Below are 18,732 nucleotides of genomic sequence, written 5' to 3' on the forward strand. Positions count from 1 at the left end.
TTTCTTCTGTACCTGCTAAGATTTAGTACCAATAGATAAGACTTTTAGATTTTTCCTTGACTCTCACTACCGATGTCATACTCATTCCCTAAACCTAATTACCTTTAAATTTACAAGTACCAACACCTTACTTTCCCAGTACTGCTTTTAGGATGGTGACAGGGGAGCCAATCATGACACCAAGCCACTTAAGAATCTGCTGTGCCTTTTTTATGGTTACAATTTCCTTAATTCTAGTTAAGTGCTGATACTGAATTTTGGGGCTACTTTTATTTGGAAGAAGGATGTGTTTTTAATGGTATATCCTGTACGACGCTTTATGCTGTTGTGTTTTATTTTCTGATTACAAATGGGGCATTTATAAATGCTTGAGGTTTACAATACAAATCTTTTCTGGGCCACATCTAAATATTTTCTTCACGAGAAAGTCATCTTACAAATATTTAACAAAGACAATGGAAATTATAGCAGGAGTAGATTGTAACTAATTAAATACAGTTGATTTACTTTAGGAAATAACGACCTGGAATACAGGTAATGGAACAGGTTTCTCAAGTCTGGCTTTATAATGAGAACCTACAGAACTTTCTGCTGATTAGACAAAGCGGCCAAACTCCGCGAAGACTTTGACTTAGTAGGCGCGCATGAGTAACAGATTCTATGGTTCAGTAAACTAGACTTGTCTTTAAAAGGAGGAAAAAATCCAACACTGAAGTATCAAAGCATAAGCAATACTTACCAATACCGGAATTTTGAACCTAATGTAAAATAATGTGCAAAAAAATTCTTTTGAGGTGGAAGTGGTCTGTCCAAACGGAAGAATGTGTGATGTTCTACACATGCTTTCCACAAGTTTTTACATGCTCTGTAATTCACCATGTTAAATCCCAATAATGTTTCTCTAGATTCATGCTGTAATAAATGACAAAATGCAGAGAATATCATGAGAATGTCAGGATCTAATGTTCCATTTAATTTATTTTTTACAGGTAAATACTCTACCTTTACAAACACTAACCCTTCCTGTGTCTTTTTTGCTTATCCCATAAAAAAGCAGTAAAATTAATGGAAAGGTTTGCAAAATGTGGACCTCATTTGGTAATATTACAACTCATAGGAACTGTTATTTTAGAACACAGTTAGAAACAAATTTAAAACTTGATATGTATCTATTTTCAAAACTTAGTAGCTATAATTATTTCAAAATACAATCCTGGCCCACAAATTAAACTTTAAGATACACCAACAGACCTTTCAACAAGATCTCTAAACTTATAAATCTGTCTAGATTGTAAAAAAGTAAATAAAAACATTCAGCACTTCTGAACACTATTTTGAAATTCTTATTTTAAAGTAAGTCGCAACAGGGACTTCCCTGGTAGCGCAGTGGTTAAGAATCAGCCTGCCAATGAAGGGGACACGGGTTTGAGCCCTGGTCCGGGAAGATCCCACATGCCGTGGAGCAACTAAACTGGAGCAACCGTGGAGCGCCACAACTACTGAACCTGCGCTCTAGAGCCTGCAAGCCACAACTACTGAGCCCGCGTGCCACATTTACTGAAGCCCACGTGCCTAGAGCCCGTGCTCTGCAACAAGAGGCCACCGCAACGAGAAGCCCATGTACCGCAGGGAAGAGAAGCCCCCGCTTGCTGCAACTAGAGAAAGCCCACGCGCGGCAACGAAGACCCAACACAGCCAAAAATTAATTAATTAATTAAAAAGTTAAAATAAGCAGCAACAGAAGCATTTCTTTAATTTTTCTTTAAAAATTTGGCACAAATTGCTATTTAAATAAATGGTTTCACTGAACTATCTATAGCAAGGCATACATGTCATAGGTGTCCAGCTATGATTTTCACACAGTGACTGCAACCAGGTCCAGAAATGGACCGTTAAGCAGCGCCTCCGAGCGCCTTGTCTTCCCGTCTCTACCACATAACCTCTACACGTGCCCACCTTCTGCCTTTTATGCCCACAGGTTAATACCACATAACCTGTACACGTGTGCCCACCTTCTGCCTTTTATGCCCACAGGTTATCATGCTTGTTTCTCAACTTTACATACACGGACTCATACATGTATGTCTTTAGGTCTGACTTCTTTTGTTCAATATTATGTTTCTATATTCCTCCATGTAATTGTGAAGCAGTAATTGACTCACTTCATTCTACACACTATTCTCTCATGTGAACAGACCACAGTTTATTAACCTGTTTACCGTTGACAGACATTTAATGTTTCTAGTTTGGTGATGTGAAAATGTTGTTCCTGTGTGTATTCCTGTATTTTGTCAGATGCGCGTAGGTGCGAATTTCTGCTGCTGGGCCATAGATGCCATGCGCTCACCTCTGGTCGGTGCCGCCCAGCCGTTGCCAAAATGATCAGCCTGACAGGCACCCCCTCTACCAGCAGCGCATGCTCTTCACACTCCCCGGTCACTGGCTCCCCATCTTTTTGCTCCACTATTCTGGTGGTTGCGTGAAATTATCACATTTTGGTTATAATCTGTATTTCTCTGATGCTTAATTGAGGTTCAACAGCTTTTCATGTTACTGGCCATGGGGATATTCTCAGTTCTGGAGTGTCTGTTCAAGTCACTAGCGTACTTCTGGGTTGGGCTGGATACACAACCAAGGACATAGATGGTGTGTGTGTATCATACACATATTCTGTGCTATTTGACTTTCTTAATCATGTCTTTTGACGAACATAGTTCTTAATTTTAACCAGTTCTAGTTACTGATCTTCTCCTTTAATGTTAGTTTCCCTTCTATGTCCTATTAAAGCAATCTTTGCCTACCAAAAGGTCATGAAGATACCTTCTATGACTAAAATACAGTAAAATGCCCATGTATAAATATTAAGCTGTGATATTAGAAGATGATATGCTTAAAATGTCACTTCTTGATCACCAGAGAATTCTTAATTCTGTGTAACAGTTGCTTTGTATGCATTAACACTCCCTCAGAGAATGGTTGTGAGGATTAAATGATATGAAAACGGTTGATACGTTACCAGGCACACAGTAAGATTTTAAGAAATGTCAGATACTATACTAGTAGTATTACTAACAACAATAGCACTATAATGGGGAGCAAATTGGAAAAGTTGACTTAAACACCGCCTCCTACCAATATAATTATCAGAGTAAAATGTTTGTTCTCTAGTTTCCAGATGTGATTTATTATATTTTATTCCTCTAAACATTTATTGAAACATGTACAAGAATGTTCATTAACAGCATTAAACATAATAGTCACAACGTGGAAATGGCAAAACTGTCCACTAACATAGTAAGAATGAATAACTAATGTATGGTATATTCATTCAGTAGAATTCCACAGCAAGGGAGCAAACTATCGCTAGGTGTAACAACACGAATGAATCTCACAATGTTAAGGGGAAGAAGGCAGATAAAAATGAAAACGTTCTGTATGATTTTAGATTTTAAAATTCAAAACTAAGCAAACTAATCCACGATGATACAAATGAGAATAATATTTACCTTTTGGGAGAGTTAATGACTGCTAGTGGGCGTCAACTCCATTAGTAATAATACCAGCTGCCAGGGTGGTAGTAATGTTCTACACAATAACATTGTATATTATATACTTACCAAGCACTATACTTAATTTCTGTTGGTTTTATTTCGATAAAAACTCTCTTGAAATAAAACGTCTATGTTTTGTGAGTATAATGATGAATCATAGTCAGTAGATCAATATCCTCTATAAAATACATTTGATTCAAATATATTTTAAGGCTTTGAATACATTTTATTTTATTATTTATTTATTATGTATTTTTGATGTGGACCATTTTTTTTTAAGTCTTTATTGAACTTGTTATAATATTGCTTCTACTTCATGTTTTGGTTTTTTGGCCTCGAGGCATGTGGGATCTTAGCTCCCCGACCAGGGATCGACCCCGCATTCCCTGCACTGGAAGGCGAAGTCTTAACCACTGGACCGCCAGGGAAGTCCCTGAATACATTTTATACACATATACACATATACACATCCTGAAATGTGCATTGATTTGTCAAGACTTCTAGTAATGTCAGTCAAAGGATAAGGTTAATTTAATTTGATGAAATAGATAAAATCATTTATAAGATGAAATTCTTTCCAACGCTGTACTTTCTGTGATAATGTGTTGTATTTAATACACAAAAAGGACATCAGTCCAACAAAGGGAGGAAATGTACTACACGTTCATTAACTAGGAACAAAACTAAACGCTCAGAATCCCCCAAATGAAATGTACTCCTATGTGAAAGGAAGTGCTGTTTAATGTACTCCTATGTGAAAGGAAGATTTAGTTTAAAAAAAAAAAGAAAGAAAGAAAAAGGACATATAAATGCTCAGTTACTGACCTCATGAATGGACCCTGGGGACGACAATGAACATCACAATTGAGACCAGTTTCTAAGTTCAAGAGATAGCAGAACAGATATCTAGAATAACTTCTGATCAGAACCACAGAAACACTAGGGATATACTTTGTCATAAAATGTGAATTACTTAACTGAGTAGGCAGTTATTAACAGTATTAACACATTTACTTGCACTAAAAGTTCTGTAATGAATGACGACTTATTTCTTAAAGGACTTAAGTTATGTTAATAAGATCAACTCACCAATTCTTTTCTCAGTTGAATAAAAAACTGTTTGCACTTAAAAGAAATTTTTACAATCTTCAACCTGGATAAAAAGAGAATGAATTGGAGTATTTAAAATATTGAACAAAGATAAAAATATTAATCTAAAAAATTAAAAAATAATCTTTTAACTGTATGTTTAGTACTGTCTAAATATTTAATTATATATACATATATAAAGTACATAAAGAATCTATTAAAGTTTTTGGTGCTTCGTGAAAAAATAATTAGAATTTATATGCTCAACTGAGCTTAGTTTTATCAGAACATTTTGCTGTAAACTATACATTTCCCAATTTTGTGTCTAAAGAAATACATAAAAACACATATCACAAGTTAAAATTTTAAGAATACCAATAATATAGTTATTTACTCTTTAAAACTGCAAGTAGTTTTCTGCACGTTAAGAGCTTGGAAATCACCAATCCATCCTGGCAACAAGTAAAAAGCTCAACAGATTGAAAAATCCACAACTCTTCTTAAATACACAAGGAAGGGAAGAGCACAGGGCAAACGGCTACCCCCGAGACTTGAGAGACCAACAGCTGAGTACAGGGAATCAGAGCTTCCCAGAGAAGATTCAGGAGCAGGAACTGCCAGAGGAAGCAGTGCCAGAGTAGGAAAATCTGAACTGTATTTTATGAGTTGTGGAAGGCTCAGCGTGGTCAACCCTGAGAGTTAAAAACCCCAAGAGGCCCCAGTCATAGGGCGGACCTCACGGTATTGTGAGATTTAGCTCTAGAAGCTCAAACAGATTCCGAAAATAAATACCAAAGAAAAGTACCCTCAGATTTCCGACAGGGAAAGGGAAAGAAACCATGCTGAACTAGGCCAGAGCACTCTGCTCTTAACAAGGCCTACCTTTAGGGGAATCTTGTTAACCAGAGCCTGACCTGGGGGAGGAAAATACCCAAGTCCAGCCCACTCTAGCCATCCTGTCCCACCCAAGGGGAGAGAAAAAAAAAATGAGAAACACTGTGAAGCTCACAGTCTAGAGGCCTGGGCTCATTAAAACACTGAGAGCTAATCACAGGACTACAGAAAACCCCCTTCTGTCGACACCTCACCACCACATTACTAAGAGCCTATTTACAGCGTGCCTGTTACCAGGGTATCCCACCTGCCCATCAAGAAAAGATTACAAGGCATACCAAAAGGCAAAAACCACAATGTAAAGACAGAGTAAGCATCAGAACCAGATATGAGAGGAATGTGGGACTTACCAGACTGGGAGTTTAAAACAACTACGATTAACAGGCTAAGAGCTCCAAAGGATAAAGTAGAAAGCAAGAACAAAGAACAGATGGGCAATGTAAACACAGAAATGAAAATCATAAAAAAGGACCCCAAAATAAAAAATTAATATGCAGAAACCTGTTCCACTTCTATACACTAACAACGAGCTATCAGAAAGAGAAATTAAGGAAACAATCCCATTGACTATCACATTGAAAAGAATAAAATACCTGGGAATAAATCTACCTAAGGATGTAAAACCTGGAAAACTATAAGACACTGATGAAAGAAACTGAAGAGGACACAAACAGATGCAAAGATACACTGTATTCTCGGATTGGAAGAATTAATATTGTTAAAATGACCATACTACCCAAGGCAATCTATATATTCAATGCAATCCCTATCAAAATACCAATGGCATTTTTCACAGAACTAGAACAAATAATTTCAAAATTTGCATGGAAGAGATACATGTATATGTATAACTGAATCACTTTGCTGTACAGCTGAAACTATCACAACATTGCTAATCACCTATACTCCAAAATAAAATGAAAAGTTAAAAAAAAAATTTGTTTGGAAACACAAAAGATCCCGGATAACTAAACAATCTTGAGAAATAACAGAGCTGGAGGAATCCTGCTTCCTGACATCAAACTATAGTACAAAGCTACAGTAACCAAAACAGTCTGGTACTGGCATAGAAACAGACACATAAATCAGTGGAAGAGAAGAGACAGCCCAGAAATAAACCTATGCTCCCATGGTCAATTAATCTACGACAAGAAGACAAGAATATACAATGGAGAAAAGACAGTCTCTTCAATAAATGGTGTTGGGAAAACTGGATGCTACATGCAGAAAAATGAAAACTGGACAACTTTCTCACACCATATACAAAATAAATTCAAAATGGATTAAAGACTTAAATGTAATACCTGAAATCATAAAACTTCAAGAAGAAAACACAGACAGTAACCTCTTTTACATTAGTCTTAGCAATATTTTTTGGTTATGTCTCCTCAGGTAAGGGCAGCAAAAGCAAAAATAAACAATGGGACTACATCAAATTAAAAGATTCTCCACAGTGAAGCAAACCAACAAAACAAAAAGGTAGCCTACCAAATGAGAGAAGATACTTGCAAATGATATATCCAATAAGGGGTTGATATCCAAGTATATAAAGAACTTTTTTATACAACTCAGTATCAAAAAACAAATTTGATTAAAAAATGGGCAGAAGACCTGAATAGACATTTTTTACAAAGACATACACATGGCCAACAGGGACATTAAAAGGTGTTCAACATCATTAATTATCAGAGAAATGCAAATCAAAACTACAATGAGATACCACCTCACACCTGTCAGAATGGCTATTATCAAAAAGACAAGAAACAACAACTGTTGACAAGGATGTGGAGAAAAGGGAATCTTTGTGCACTGTTGGTGGGAATGTAAATATGTGCAGCCACCATGGAAGACAGTATGGAGGGTCCTCAAAATTCTAAAAATAGAACTACCATACGATCCAGCAGTCCCACCTCTGGGTATGTATCCAAAGAAAATGAAAACACTAAATCAAAAAGATTTATGCACCCCTGTGTTCATTGCAGCACTATTTATAACAGCCAAGATATGGAAACAACCTAAGTGTCCATCAATAATGAATGGATAAAGAAGATGTGATGTGTTTGTATATGTGTGTGTGTGTGTGTGTGTGTGAATATTACTCAGCCATAAAAAAGAATAAAATCTTGCCAACTATGGCAACATGGATGGACCTCGAGGGTATTATGAAAGTGAAATAACTAGAAAGAGAAAAACAAATACCTTATGATTTCATTTATACGTGGAATCTAAAAAATAAAACAAAAAGAGACTCAGATACAGAGAACAAACGAGTGGTTGCCAGAGGAGAGAAAAGGGTGCAGGTAAAGACAAAAATGTGAAATGGATTAAGAATACAAACTTCCAGTTATAAAATAAGTCATGGGGATGTCATGTATATAGAGGGAATATAGTCAATAATACTATAATAATTTTATATGGTGACGGATGATAACTGGACTTACTGTGCTGTTTCATAAGGTATAGAAATATTTAATCACTATGCTGTACACCTGAACCTAATATAATGTTATATTAATTATAACTCAATAAAAAATTTATTGAAACTTGTTTTATGGCTCAACATATTTTCTCTCCTAGTAAACAAACCATGTACCCTTGAAGGGAATGTGTATTTTGCTGTTACTAGGCATAGTATTGAAACAGGAGGGAAGGGGAGCAGGGCACAACCTTTGAAAGAATGACATAGCCATAGGATATGACAGAAACTGGTAAGAGCCAACTAGATCCAAGACGGCGGAAGATTCGACTTCCAGTAGACCTTGAGCCTCATTCTATGCTCATTGTAATGCATTAGCTAAATGACACTCCCACAGGCGCCATGACAGTTCTGAGGCCAACCATAGAAGGCCAAAAGTGGGTGGTGGCCCAATTCCTGGAAATCTCTGCCCCTTCCCCCAAAATAGCTGGAATAATCCCCACTCATTAGCCTATGAAATTACGCAGCCCATAAAAACTAAGCACACCATGTTTTGGGGCCTCTTGCCTTCTGAGATGGCCCACCCTCTGCCTGTGGAGTGTGTTTCTCTCTAAATAAATCCACTTCTTACCTATCACTTTGTCTCTCACTGAATTCCTTCTGTGATTAGACATAAAGAACCTGAGCTTCAGTAAGTCCTAAGACCATGTGTGTGATCTCAATTAAAAGACAGTGGGTTCTGGCTGGGTTTGAGTCCCCGCCCATGGGTTCAAGCGCAATCTGAGTCGCACAGTTTCAGTATATTGTATATCGATTAAGCCACGAGATTTGACAGTGCTTGAAACTATTTCAACTGATTTTTTATTGTCTAGTTTTTGTATTGAGTTCTGAGAGGGATATGCTCAACTCTCCAACTACGATTGTAGAATTGTCTATTTTTCCTTATTTTTTCCTTCATGTATTTTGAAACTGTGTTATTATGCACATGTACACTTATAACTGTTGCTTGTCTATTATCAGGTGTATGGGTCATACTTTCCTTTATCTTCGTGTGTCTTGTAATATTTTGCTGGCAACCAGATGTTTTACATATTGCATCGCAGTGAGTGTAAGTTATTTGTTTCCCATCTTCCCAGCTTCCTGTTATTTGGTAGTTTACGTACATGGACTCTATCTTCACCCTCAACCTCCAGTTCAGGCTTCTGCTGTTGCTCTTCAGGAAAGCACAGCTCTGGGTGTGCCCACAGGAATACTGAGATGACCAGGGGTACTAAACATCCCATTCTCTCAAAAACCACACCCAGCTGAGAACTCCTCTAATTGCCAACACACTGCTCTATTATTTTCAGCAGCGCCCTGGGCCATGAATTGCTTCAGGAACGAATTCAATCAAATTGTGACTGTTCCAAAGGAACAGTCTCTGAGGCAGGCACTTGACGCTATTTGCTCTACTATCCTGGTTTCTGTCTCTCCTGTTGTCTTTGGGTTTCCCAAGACAGTCCTTAATTAGCCTGAGCTTTGCAGTGACTTAAGTTGTGACGCTTTGTTATTATACAGGAGCCCTGGTGATGTGTCAGTTAAGTCTGGGGCTGGGGAGGAACTCGTCTTTAATCCTGTGATTAGGTCTCGGGTTTAGTGGTCTGAGCCCCTTGGCTGCACCCTTCGGTGCCCGTCAGCTCACCCCTCCCTAGCTGCAACAGGAAGTACAGAGAGGGCTGGAAATGGGTACTTCCCTTCCCCCACCTTGGTTAGGCTCTGGTAAAACACATGTTGGTTAAGTATTGGTAAAATAGATTTCCTTGAGGGCAGATCTTTGTTAAGGAGAGCAGAAAGCTCTGAGCGTATTTCAAAACGGTTACTTTCCTGCTCAACTTCCATCCCCTGCCCTTCGAACACAAGCGGATTTTTCTCCAATCTTCGCCCTGAGATCCTGGTGGGGTGCCTGGTAGTAAAACTCATGAGAACGAGGGGTCCTTCCTAAGTAAATTAGTCCAAGCTAGTCTCTGCTCCATCTCCAGCAATCTGTCAATCACCCTGCATGTACTCCTACCAGGGGTGGCTGCAGCGGTGGTTTCTAGTCCTGGTAAGTTGTCATGCCTTGTATTCACCTGTCTCTCCAGTTTTCAGAGCTGCAGTAAGTATGCCCTGTGTCCTCAATTCTCTGAGGGATCTAAAAAGAGTTGCTGATTTTGAGTTTTTTCAGTTTTCTTTTTTTTTTCTTGTGAGGACAGGGGGTGACAACTTCCAAAGTCTTTACCTGCTGGACTGGGAACCAGAACTCTCTCCATCCCTTTTCATTTTACTCATGATGTTTTTTGATGAGCATTAATTTTAATGAAGTCTAATTATAGAATCCAAGTAACTCCCAATTCAGTATTCAACAGTTTAAAAGTATGAACTTGAACTGGATAATTTAGGGATAACCATATGTGGAAAGAAATGAGGGAATCTATTACATGGAACACTACTTTTTCTACACATAGCTCTAATTTTGAGAGAAGAGGTAAGTGAGAAGCTAGTGTTTCAGAAACTGAAAGACCCAGGTTTATTTAAAGCTCTGCTTCATACTCATCATACTTGTTAACACTGGCCCAGTCAGCTTCTCTGGCATTTCTCACTCCTTATCCATAAAAACAATGCTAACAACACCCAAGTTGCAGGGTTATAAGGTACAGATAAAATGCATTAAAATCCACAAGTGATTTTTTTCCTACCTTATTAATCTTATAAAACTATCAGCTCTAAAACTTCCACCTTTACTCAAAACTCTTCATTCATGTAGAAATTTGGTAATTCCGAGCTGTAATCATACTCCATTTTTATCAAGTGATTTTTATGATTTCCTCAAGGAGACTTCCACAATACTTTGCTAAAATATCAATTTAAGGGCAATGGCAATTCTACGAACACTAATTTGAATAAAGATGATGAGGCTGAAATGGTTCCTTACTCACATGTAGTATTAATAAGAAGTATGTTGCTTTTGTGAAAATAGATCCATACTTTAAGAACTAAAAGTAAACCATGTATTTGATGATTTTCACACAACTTAATGATTGATTTTCTTTGGAAATCAACTGATATTGGATCTTAAATCATGGCAATTTGTGGTACATGTATAAATGTACTCCTAATGTTGTAGTATGTACTGCTATGAGTAGTTAGGATCAGAAGAAATCCTTATGTTCCAGGATGATGTAGGTCTAGTAGCTTTAACAACTTTAAATCCCATCTATTTAGTTTAATTCTGGAAAATAAAAATTTAAAGGAATACTATATAGTATTTTCCAATCAATATCTTAAATGCTCACATTCTTCTTTTTAACCTAACTTGTGTGATAAAGACTTATAAACATGAGTTCTATTTCTCAACAGGAAACTACCTTCAAGAATATTTAATAATAAAATAATATACCAACTCCTCAGCATATGGAATATATAAGATCCTTCACAATCTGAATCTAATTTCTCTCCTAAGCAACATTATTATACCTTAAATTCTTGTGCCCTTGCTTCTGTCCTCAGTGAAGACAACTGAAAAAAAAACCAAACCAAACCAAATATCCCATCATCTCCTCAACTTGCCACGTCCTTTCTTACTATTAGGCTCCTGCAAATGTTTGGTACCTTTACCCTGAATTCCCTGACTGAACCCTCTATACACACATACCTCTTCCATACTTCCTCCTCACTGAAGAAATTTCTATTCATCCTTTAAAAACCATCTCAAATACCATAGGGCCATTACAATTTTCCCTAGTGAAATTATATCCTCGGTGTTTCCAAAGTCGTTTGTCAAAAACTCTTCTAGAATCCTTATTGTATAATTTTGAAAATACAGAAAAACTTAGATTATCATTTTAACCACATCACCCGAAAAGAATTTATTTCTGATTTTGACATTCATAGAAAATGTAAAACTAATAAAAAGTATTTTAACTGTCTTTAGTAAAATCAGAAAAGTATTAATATTGAAGATGCACATTTACCATTGTGAAAGTCAACAACTGTAACTACCTCTTCTGAAGCATTTAAGTTACAAATTGTCTTATTATGTTTTGTAATTAATTTTTATGTGCCCACTTTTAGGCAAGGACTATGTCTTGAACTGTTTTGTATTCTCCTCTGAACATAACACAATTTGAATTATACAGGAAGAACTTAAAAGATGTGAGATGAAACACTAAATGACCTTTGATTTTCTTTATGAGCTTTATAGAGGTATAATTTATATATAAAATGAAATATCCCAATTTTAGGCAAACAAATCAATGAGTTTTGACAAATGTATTCAGCTGTGTAACTACCACCCACCCAAACCACCATGTAACAATTTCCATCACCTGAAAATGTTCCAATGGCAACCAAGGGTCTGCTGTCTTTATGCTGTGTGTTCTCAGGAATTTCATATAAATAGAAACAAAGAGTACGTCATCTTTTGTGTCAGGCTTCTTACACTTAGCATAATGTTTTGAGGGGAGGGTCACCCGTATTGTTTAGTGTGTAAAACAGTCCATTTCTTTCACTGCTAAACAGTATTCCAATGCAAGTGTAATCTGCTTGTCCTTTCACCACCTGATGGACATCTGGAATTCTGTTTTGTGCTGTTATGAATAATACAGCTATGAACACAGTGTGCAAATCTTTATACGAACTTGTATTTTCAGTTCTCTTGGGTAAATATCGAGGAATAGAATTGCCAGATTATATGGTAAATCTATGTTTAACCTTGAAGAAACACCAAACTGTTTTCCAAAGTTGGTCTACTAGTTTGCATTCCCACCAGCAATATATGAGATTTCTAGGTGCTTTGCTTCCTTGCCATTACTTGGTATTATCATTCTTTTTAATTGGAACTATTGTAGTGAGTGAACAGTAGTAGTTCACTGCGGTTTTAATGTGCGTTTCACTAATGACTGAGCATCTTTTTGTGTACTTATTTGCCATCCGTATATCTCCTTTGGGGGAAGTATCTGTTCACATATTTTGCCTATTCTTTTTAATCAAGTTGTCTTCTTATTGAGCTGTAAGAGTCCCTTACCTTCTTTTGATAAGTCCTTTATCAAATACGTATTTTATAAAAGAGTGTTTTTTGCCTTTTCATTTTCTTTACAGTGTCTTCTGGAGAGCAAAAATATCTAATTTTGATGAAGTTCATTTCATCAATTTTATATTTTGTATTTCATGTTTTCCTAGATAGTGACCTATTGGGGAAATTTATGTTTATTTTCTCAACGTAATTGTGGCAATTTTCTAAAATAACAGCTTCTGTCAGTTATCATATTTCTATTAGTGTTATATAAGTGACTAATTACAAAAACCTATTAAATAATAATCAGAGATATTGAAAAATCTGGACCAATTCTTTTAGGAGATATAAAGAGAAACAGATTGATACAATATATTTCTTTTGTATTTGCTTCTTCCCCTAGAGAAAATCATTGTGTTTATTTTTAAAAGCCCGAGTTACTTATATGATATTCACACAAGGGATATGTGATCAATATGATTTTTACAATTTTCAAGTTATCCCCTTAAAGGGAAATGGCAGATGCTACCTCTCCTTCTTCCTCACTTTGGGATATAGGAGTGACGGTGAGTGAGGCACTGGGCGACGAGGATAAGCACAGCATGCTAAGGACAGCAGAGCAATAACACAAAAGAAACATGAGTTTTAAACCCCGTGGAGCCACCATACTTTCCCAGTACCAATTTAAACCACTGTAATAAGGGGCCTTTGTTGCAGCAACCATGCCCATGTTCCAACTAATAAACTAGCACCCACTGAATGCATTTAAGTGAAGTACTGTATTCAAAACAACTGGCACAGCGTGAGACGCAGAGTAAATATGACAATATTAGCTATTACACTACAGTACAGATTTAGAGACTAAGAGAAAAATTCGCAAAGTAGTATTTTCTTTAAACTAAGACACTTCGGAAACAAATAATTCAATTATTTTAATAGGTATCTTCTGGTAGATTCCAAGTAAGTGGGACGAAGTTGTATGACAACATTAAATAGCTCAACAACCACTTTCTTTAATACGAATTGTATTTGGTAATATAATGGTAAAAGCAAAAGTACTGATGGAAGTTCTTACCATGGAAAGGTATTCATTCGTACTTTGTTCTTATAAATCAGAATTCCTCCTGACATCACTCCAATCATAATTTCATTGTTACTTTGATCCTTCAAAAAACAACAAAAAAAAGAAAATGGCAAATCTAAAATAAACTGTTAAAGTTATATTTTAAAAATATGATTCACAGTGTGACATTTCATCAAAGGCAACAGTTAACTGAATATTTACAAATCCATATGGTAACTGTTACATCATAAAAATAAAGGACATACTTCAAATCAAACTTAAATGTTGCATTATTAAAATTTATTAATCTAAAGCAAAAATGATTTCAGGATTTCCCACAGTTTATAAATGGGACTGACTCTTTGATATAGAAAATCAAAGACCTTCTCATCTTATAGAATGACAAGTTAGTACCCATCTTTCCATTTCTAAAACTATTAAGGTCCAATTACTGTGTAAATATGGTGGTAGGATTGCAAAAGTGAAGAAAACCTGGAGTTCAGAGTTTGGTGAAGGGCAACCTGTAATAAAATAATATTTCCAATATAATGAGAAGTTCTGTAACAGACATAATACAACAAAAACATTATGGGAGTATAGAGTGGGGACAATTGCTGGAGAGTTTGGAAGGCTCCTGAGAAGGAAATTTGAATTGTGCTTTGATGGGTGAGTTCTCATGCTGACTGATCCAACGTGAACAGCTGACCTGCACTATTAAGAGAATGAGTGGAATTAAAACTTTTCTCAGCTGCTAATCAGTCTTGAAATAGCTCTGCTTCTTGACTTGAAATATACTCCAGGTAAACTAATATAGCAATAATGCTTTTATCCCTAGCATTTATGTGATCAGAAGATAGAACTAATTAATGAAAATATAATCAAGATTTTGTAATTGTCTCCCTAGGAAAAAACCTTTAAAGTGTAGTTTCAATAATTTCTAATTAAATGAAATATTACTAAATTAGCCTGTTAGGTAAGCTAACGTGTAGTAAGTGGCCAAACACAGCAGTGTACGTTAATTTGTCTGGCTGCTCCTTTTCTTTTGCAATAACCAGCACCACTGCACACTATTATCGGAGTCTTAAATCACTGTTTAAAGGACGTCAATCAGAAGTGTGAAGCAAGATGGCAGGCCCAGCCTCACAGACGGCGACTTAATATACGCTCTGCTTATTCCTTCTGCTCCCAATCTCATAAAACATCAGAGAAGATATATGAAAACAGAAAAAATCCCTAACACTTGAAAACAATCTATAACACTGAAAGGTATGTAATCAGTGGGCCAGACATTTTGAGGAGTCTGTGAAGACAAAGTGGATAAGATCAGATTTATGGAGAGAAAATAATTCCAGAAAACCGCAGCCCAAGGGGAAGCCTCAAATTCCCGTCAGGATGATCAGGTAGGAGCAGGAAGATAATTAGCTCCTATCAACCCTACAATCTAGACTGAGCTACAGGACACAGAAGTGTGTGCAGCCTGTCTACAAGTGTGGAGCAAGTGTGGATACTGGGGACAGCAACAGAATGATCCCCAAAAGGCATGGAGAACCCCAAACTGAAAAAGCAAACTATAGGCACATTCTACCCGGCAGTTCCTTCCTTCCCTCCTCCAGCACCTAAAACAGGCCACAGTGAGGACAAACATCACGCGTGACCAAGTGAAGTAGCAATCACAAATACGAAAGGAGTATACAACCAAGGGCCACCAAGCACTTGAGAGGAACGAATGCCATTAAGGAGATATGAAAAACTCAATAAATACGTAAAGCAGTCAGGCTGCTATGTTGGCAGAAAAACGTTAAAAAACACTGCAGGGATATCTAGGAATTCAAATTCTCAAATTATAGCTATCTATATAGCTATCAAATTCTCAAATCATAGTTATCTAGACTGAGGTATCAGTTCCCAAGGTACTGCCAGAGTTGGGCAAGAGAACCAAGAAAATAAGTATTACGTCCTTTATGGATACAAGTGCTATGAATTCCAGTGTATAGAAAAACGAACGCTGACCACCTTATTTTATGCGTTTCTTATCGCTTATTACTATCTAATATAACGCTACACACGGACTTGTTTCATCTGTTTATTTTTTCTCTTCTTCACTAGAACCTAAGTAGCAAAGTGCAGGGCCTTTGTTTTGCGCCCTTTCAGGTTTTTAGATGTAGAAAGGCCTACCCATTTGTGAAATGAATGGATCTCTATTATCTGTAGGAAAATATCTCCGCTGCTTAGCTTGGCACTGAAATGACCACCCAGTCCCATTTCATTTCCCCCTTTATAATTAGTAAAAACCTGCTTCCCATCAGGCCATTCCACGTGTTTTGTGTACCCATAATTACATGTTTTAATTAATGCTGTTCTCAACTCTTCACGTCTCTCTGATGAATCAAATCAAACCTAACCAAAGTCTAGATCAAGTCCACCTTCTCTGTGAAAACTTCATTAGCCCAGTAGAATGTACTGAATTGTACCATGAATACGTAATCAGCAAAGTCCAGACTATGTGAAACTACAGGTGAAATGGTGCAGTTCTTTAACAAGAAAATTCTAAGGAACGGTAAGGGAAGAAGGGATTAAAAGACATTTAAAGTTATTCAATTAAAACAAACAAACAAAAAGCAAGACCAAATTTTAGTATCCAGGAAGGCACACTGTGTGATAAAACCACAGAAGAACAATGTAGGAAGGGGCTATGATTGGTACAGTATATAAAAAGCGTTTCTGGAATGGCTGGCTAAAGCCTACTGCTGACCTGCGTAGTATTTACAAAGATGTTCACTAAGATATACACACAGGCGTATGCGCTTTATTTTACAACATGTTAAAAAGCAGCAATGTAAACAGGATGAGATTTCGGAGGACTGTGAACAGGTATTCTAATATTCTCTACCCATGCCTCAACTGTCCATTCACTCTGCCCTGCAGTGTGCCCTCCCCTCCTTTCTGGTGGAGACCACAGTTCTACTCTCCACTAAGTCGCTGGGACCACTTAACCATTCTAGTCTCTCTGCAGTCACATGGTAAGAATACAATAATAACACAAAGCCACTAAAATTTTCCATTTAGTGTCTTCAGACCACAGTTGAGCTCAGGTAACAAACTGCAGAAACAGAAACCATAGATAAGGGGGGACCACTGTATATTTTTCTAGATCTTTGTTTATATATACAAAATATACATATGTAGTATTTATAACCACACAATTTCTTTAATCAACAAAAACTGGGACATATTATTGCGTAATTTTTCTTTTGCACTTAGCATTTTGTAGATATCTTTTCATATCAATATATATGCCTCTAACTCATCAGTTTTAACTGCTGCATATTATTCCAAAATATGGATTTATCACAATTTCTTAACCATTTCTGTTGACTCATTTAGAGATTTCTAAATTTTTAATATTACAAACAATGCTGTAATAAAAATCCTTGAACACATTATTTAAAACACCTCTATAAAAAGGGTGGAGTCTGAGAAATGGAAGTGGTCAAATATTATATTCATATCAGTATTTGCACTCCAAAGGGGTTATATACCAAGTTATACTTCAACATGCTCATCTCTGTTTTTCCTGTATTTCTACTTGTATGTTTTAAAAAATTACTCTATTTTGGGGACTCTTTATAAAATATGAATACTAAAAAACTTTCTGTAATATATGTTGAAATTGTTTTCACTTTTAGCTTTATGATTTTCCCCTATATATATTAGTTTAAAATTATTATGTTTGTATATTTTTCATGTAGTTAGGTATAAAGTTAGCCATAATACACACTCATTAATAATTAAAAAAATATTTCTGTGTGCCCTATATAGGTCTAACAGTGTTATGTGCTCTCAAATTATTCAATGAAAGTGAATACAAGTAATGACCTACTGATACTTTCATAAAGATACAGAAGAATCAAAAAGGGCAAAGAAAAAAAAAAGCTATGTCTAGACAGGTCCTGACGAGTAAAAAGCACATAGCAGAATATGGAAAATCACTGTGTGATCTGAATATTTTAGGGTGACACAGATGAAATCATATATATAGCTCTATTGTACAGAAGAGATTCTTTTCTCTGTTTCAAGGGATTATATTTTTAAATTATTTGATTATTCGAACAAATATGTCCAAAAGTCCTCAAATATATGCAGGTTAAAACCAAGGTTTTTGAAGAACCTTAAAACAGAAACAGATATCATATGATTAAATTAGTTAACTTCTCTGTGTCTCATTTTCCTCATCTGGAGAGTAAGGATGATAATACTCTTACTTCACAGGGCTGTTTTAAGGATTAAATGAGATTAATATATATAAGCCCTAAGAAGGTTGTCAGGCACATAGTAAATGCTACAAAGCTGTTTCCTGTGATTATTATCTGTAACCTGTACAGTAAAATCTCTCAAAATTACTGTTCTCACAGTCTTTCTTGAATATTCTCTAATCAATCAGCCTTTGGCCATCACAATAGCTCCAAAATTGCTATTACAAAGTCAATACTGGTAATATTACAATAACTTCCACATTTCTAATCCAATTCTCATCTGACATAGTTGACCACACCTGATTCACCTGGCTTCAAAGACACACAAGTGTCTGACAGAAAGAAAGGCATTCTTTTTGAAAGGCGTTCTTTCTATCTAAATGGCTATTTCTTCCTCATCTAACCTTTAAAATTTGAAGTGTTCCAGCTCTGAGGAC

At 36.3% G+C, this 18,732-nt stretch overlaps 1 protein-coding gene across 7 annotated transcripts in view; it reads right to left on the reverse strand.

Moving 5' to 3' along the window:
• PTPN4 (protein tyrosine phosphatase non-receptor type 4) overlaps window positions 1-18,732 on the reverse strand; it is a 178,315-nt gene that overhangs the window by 61,327 nt on the left and 98,256 nt on the right. For all 7 annotated transcript variants that reach the window (XM_019932320.3, XM_019932319.3, XM_019932323.3 and 4 more), the window contains 3 exons: window positions 14,055-14,143; window positions 4,641-4,704; window positions 740-912 (listed from right to left, as the gene is read on the reverse strand). In XM_019932320.3, coding sequence (XP_019787879.1) covers window positions 740-912; window positions 4,641-4,704; window positions 14,055-14,143 — 326 coding nt within the window. The remainder of the gene's footprint in view (window positions 1-739; window positions 913-4,640; window positions 4,705-14,054; window positions 14,144-18,732) is intronic.

This window comes from Tursiops truncatus, chromosome 7 (assembly GCF_011762595.2).
Source record: "Tursiops truncatus isolate mTurTru1 chromosome 7, mTurTru1.mat.Y, whole genome shotgun sequence".
Taxonomy (NCBI): Eukaryota; Metazoa; Chordata; class Mammalia; order Artiodactyla; family Delphinidae; genus Tursiops; species Tursiops truncatus.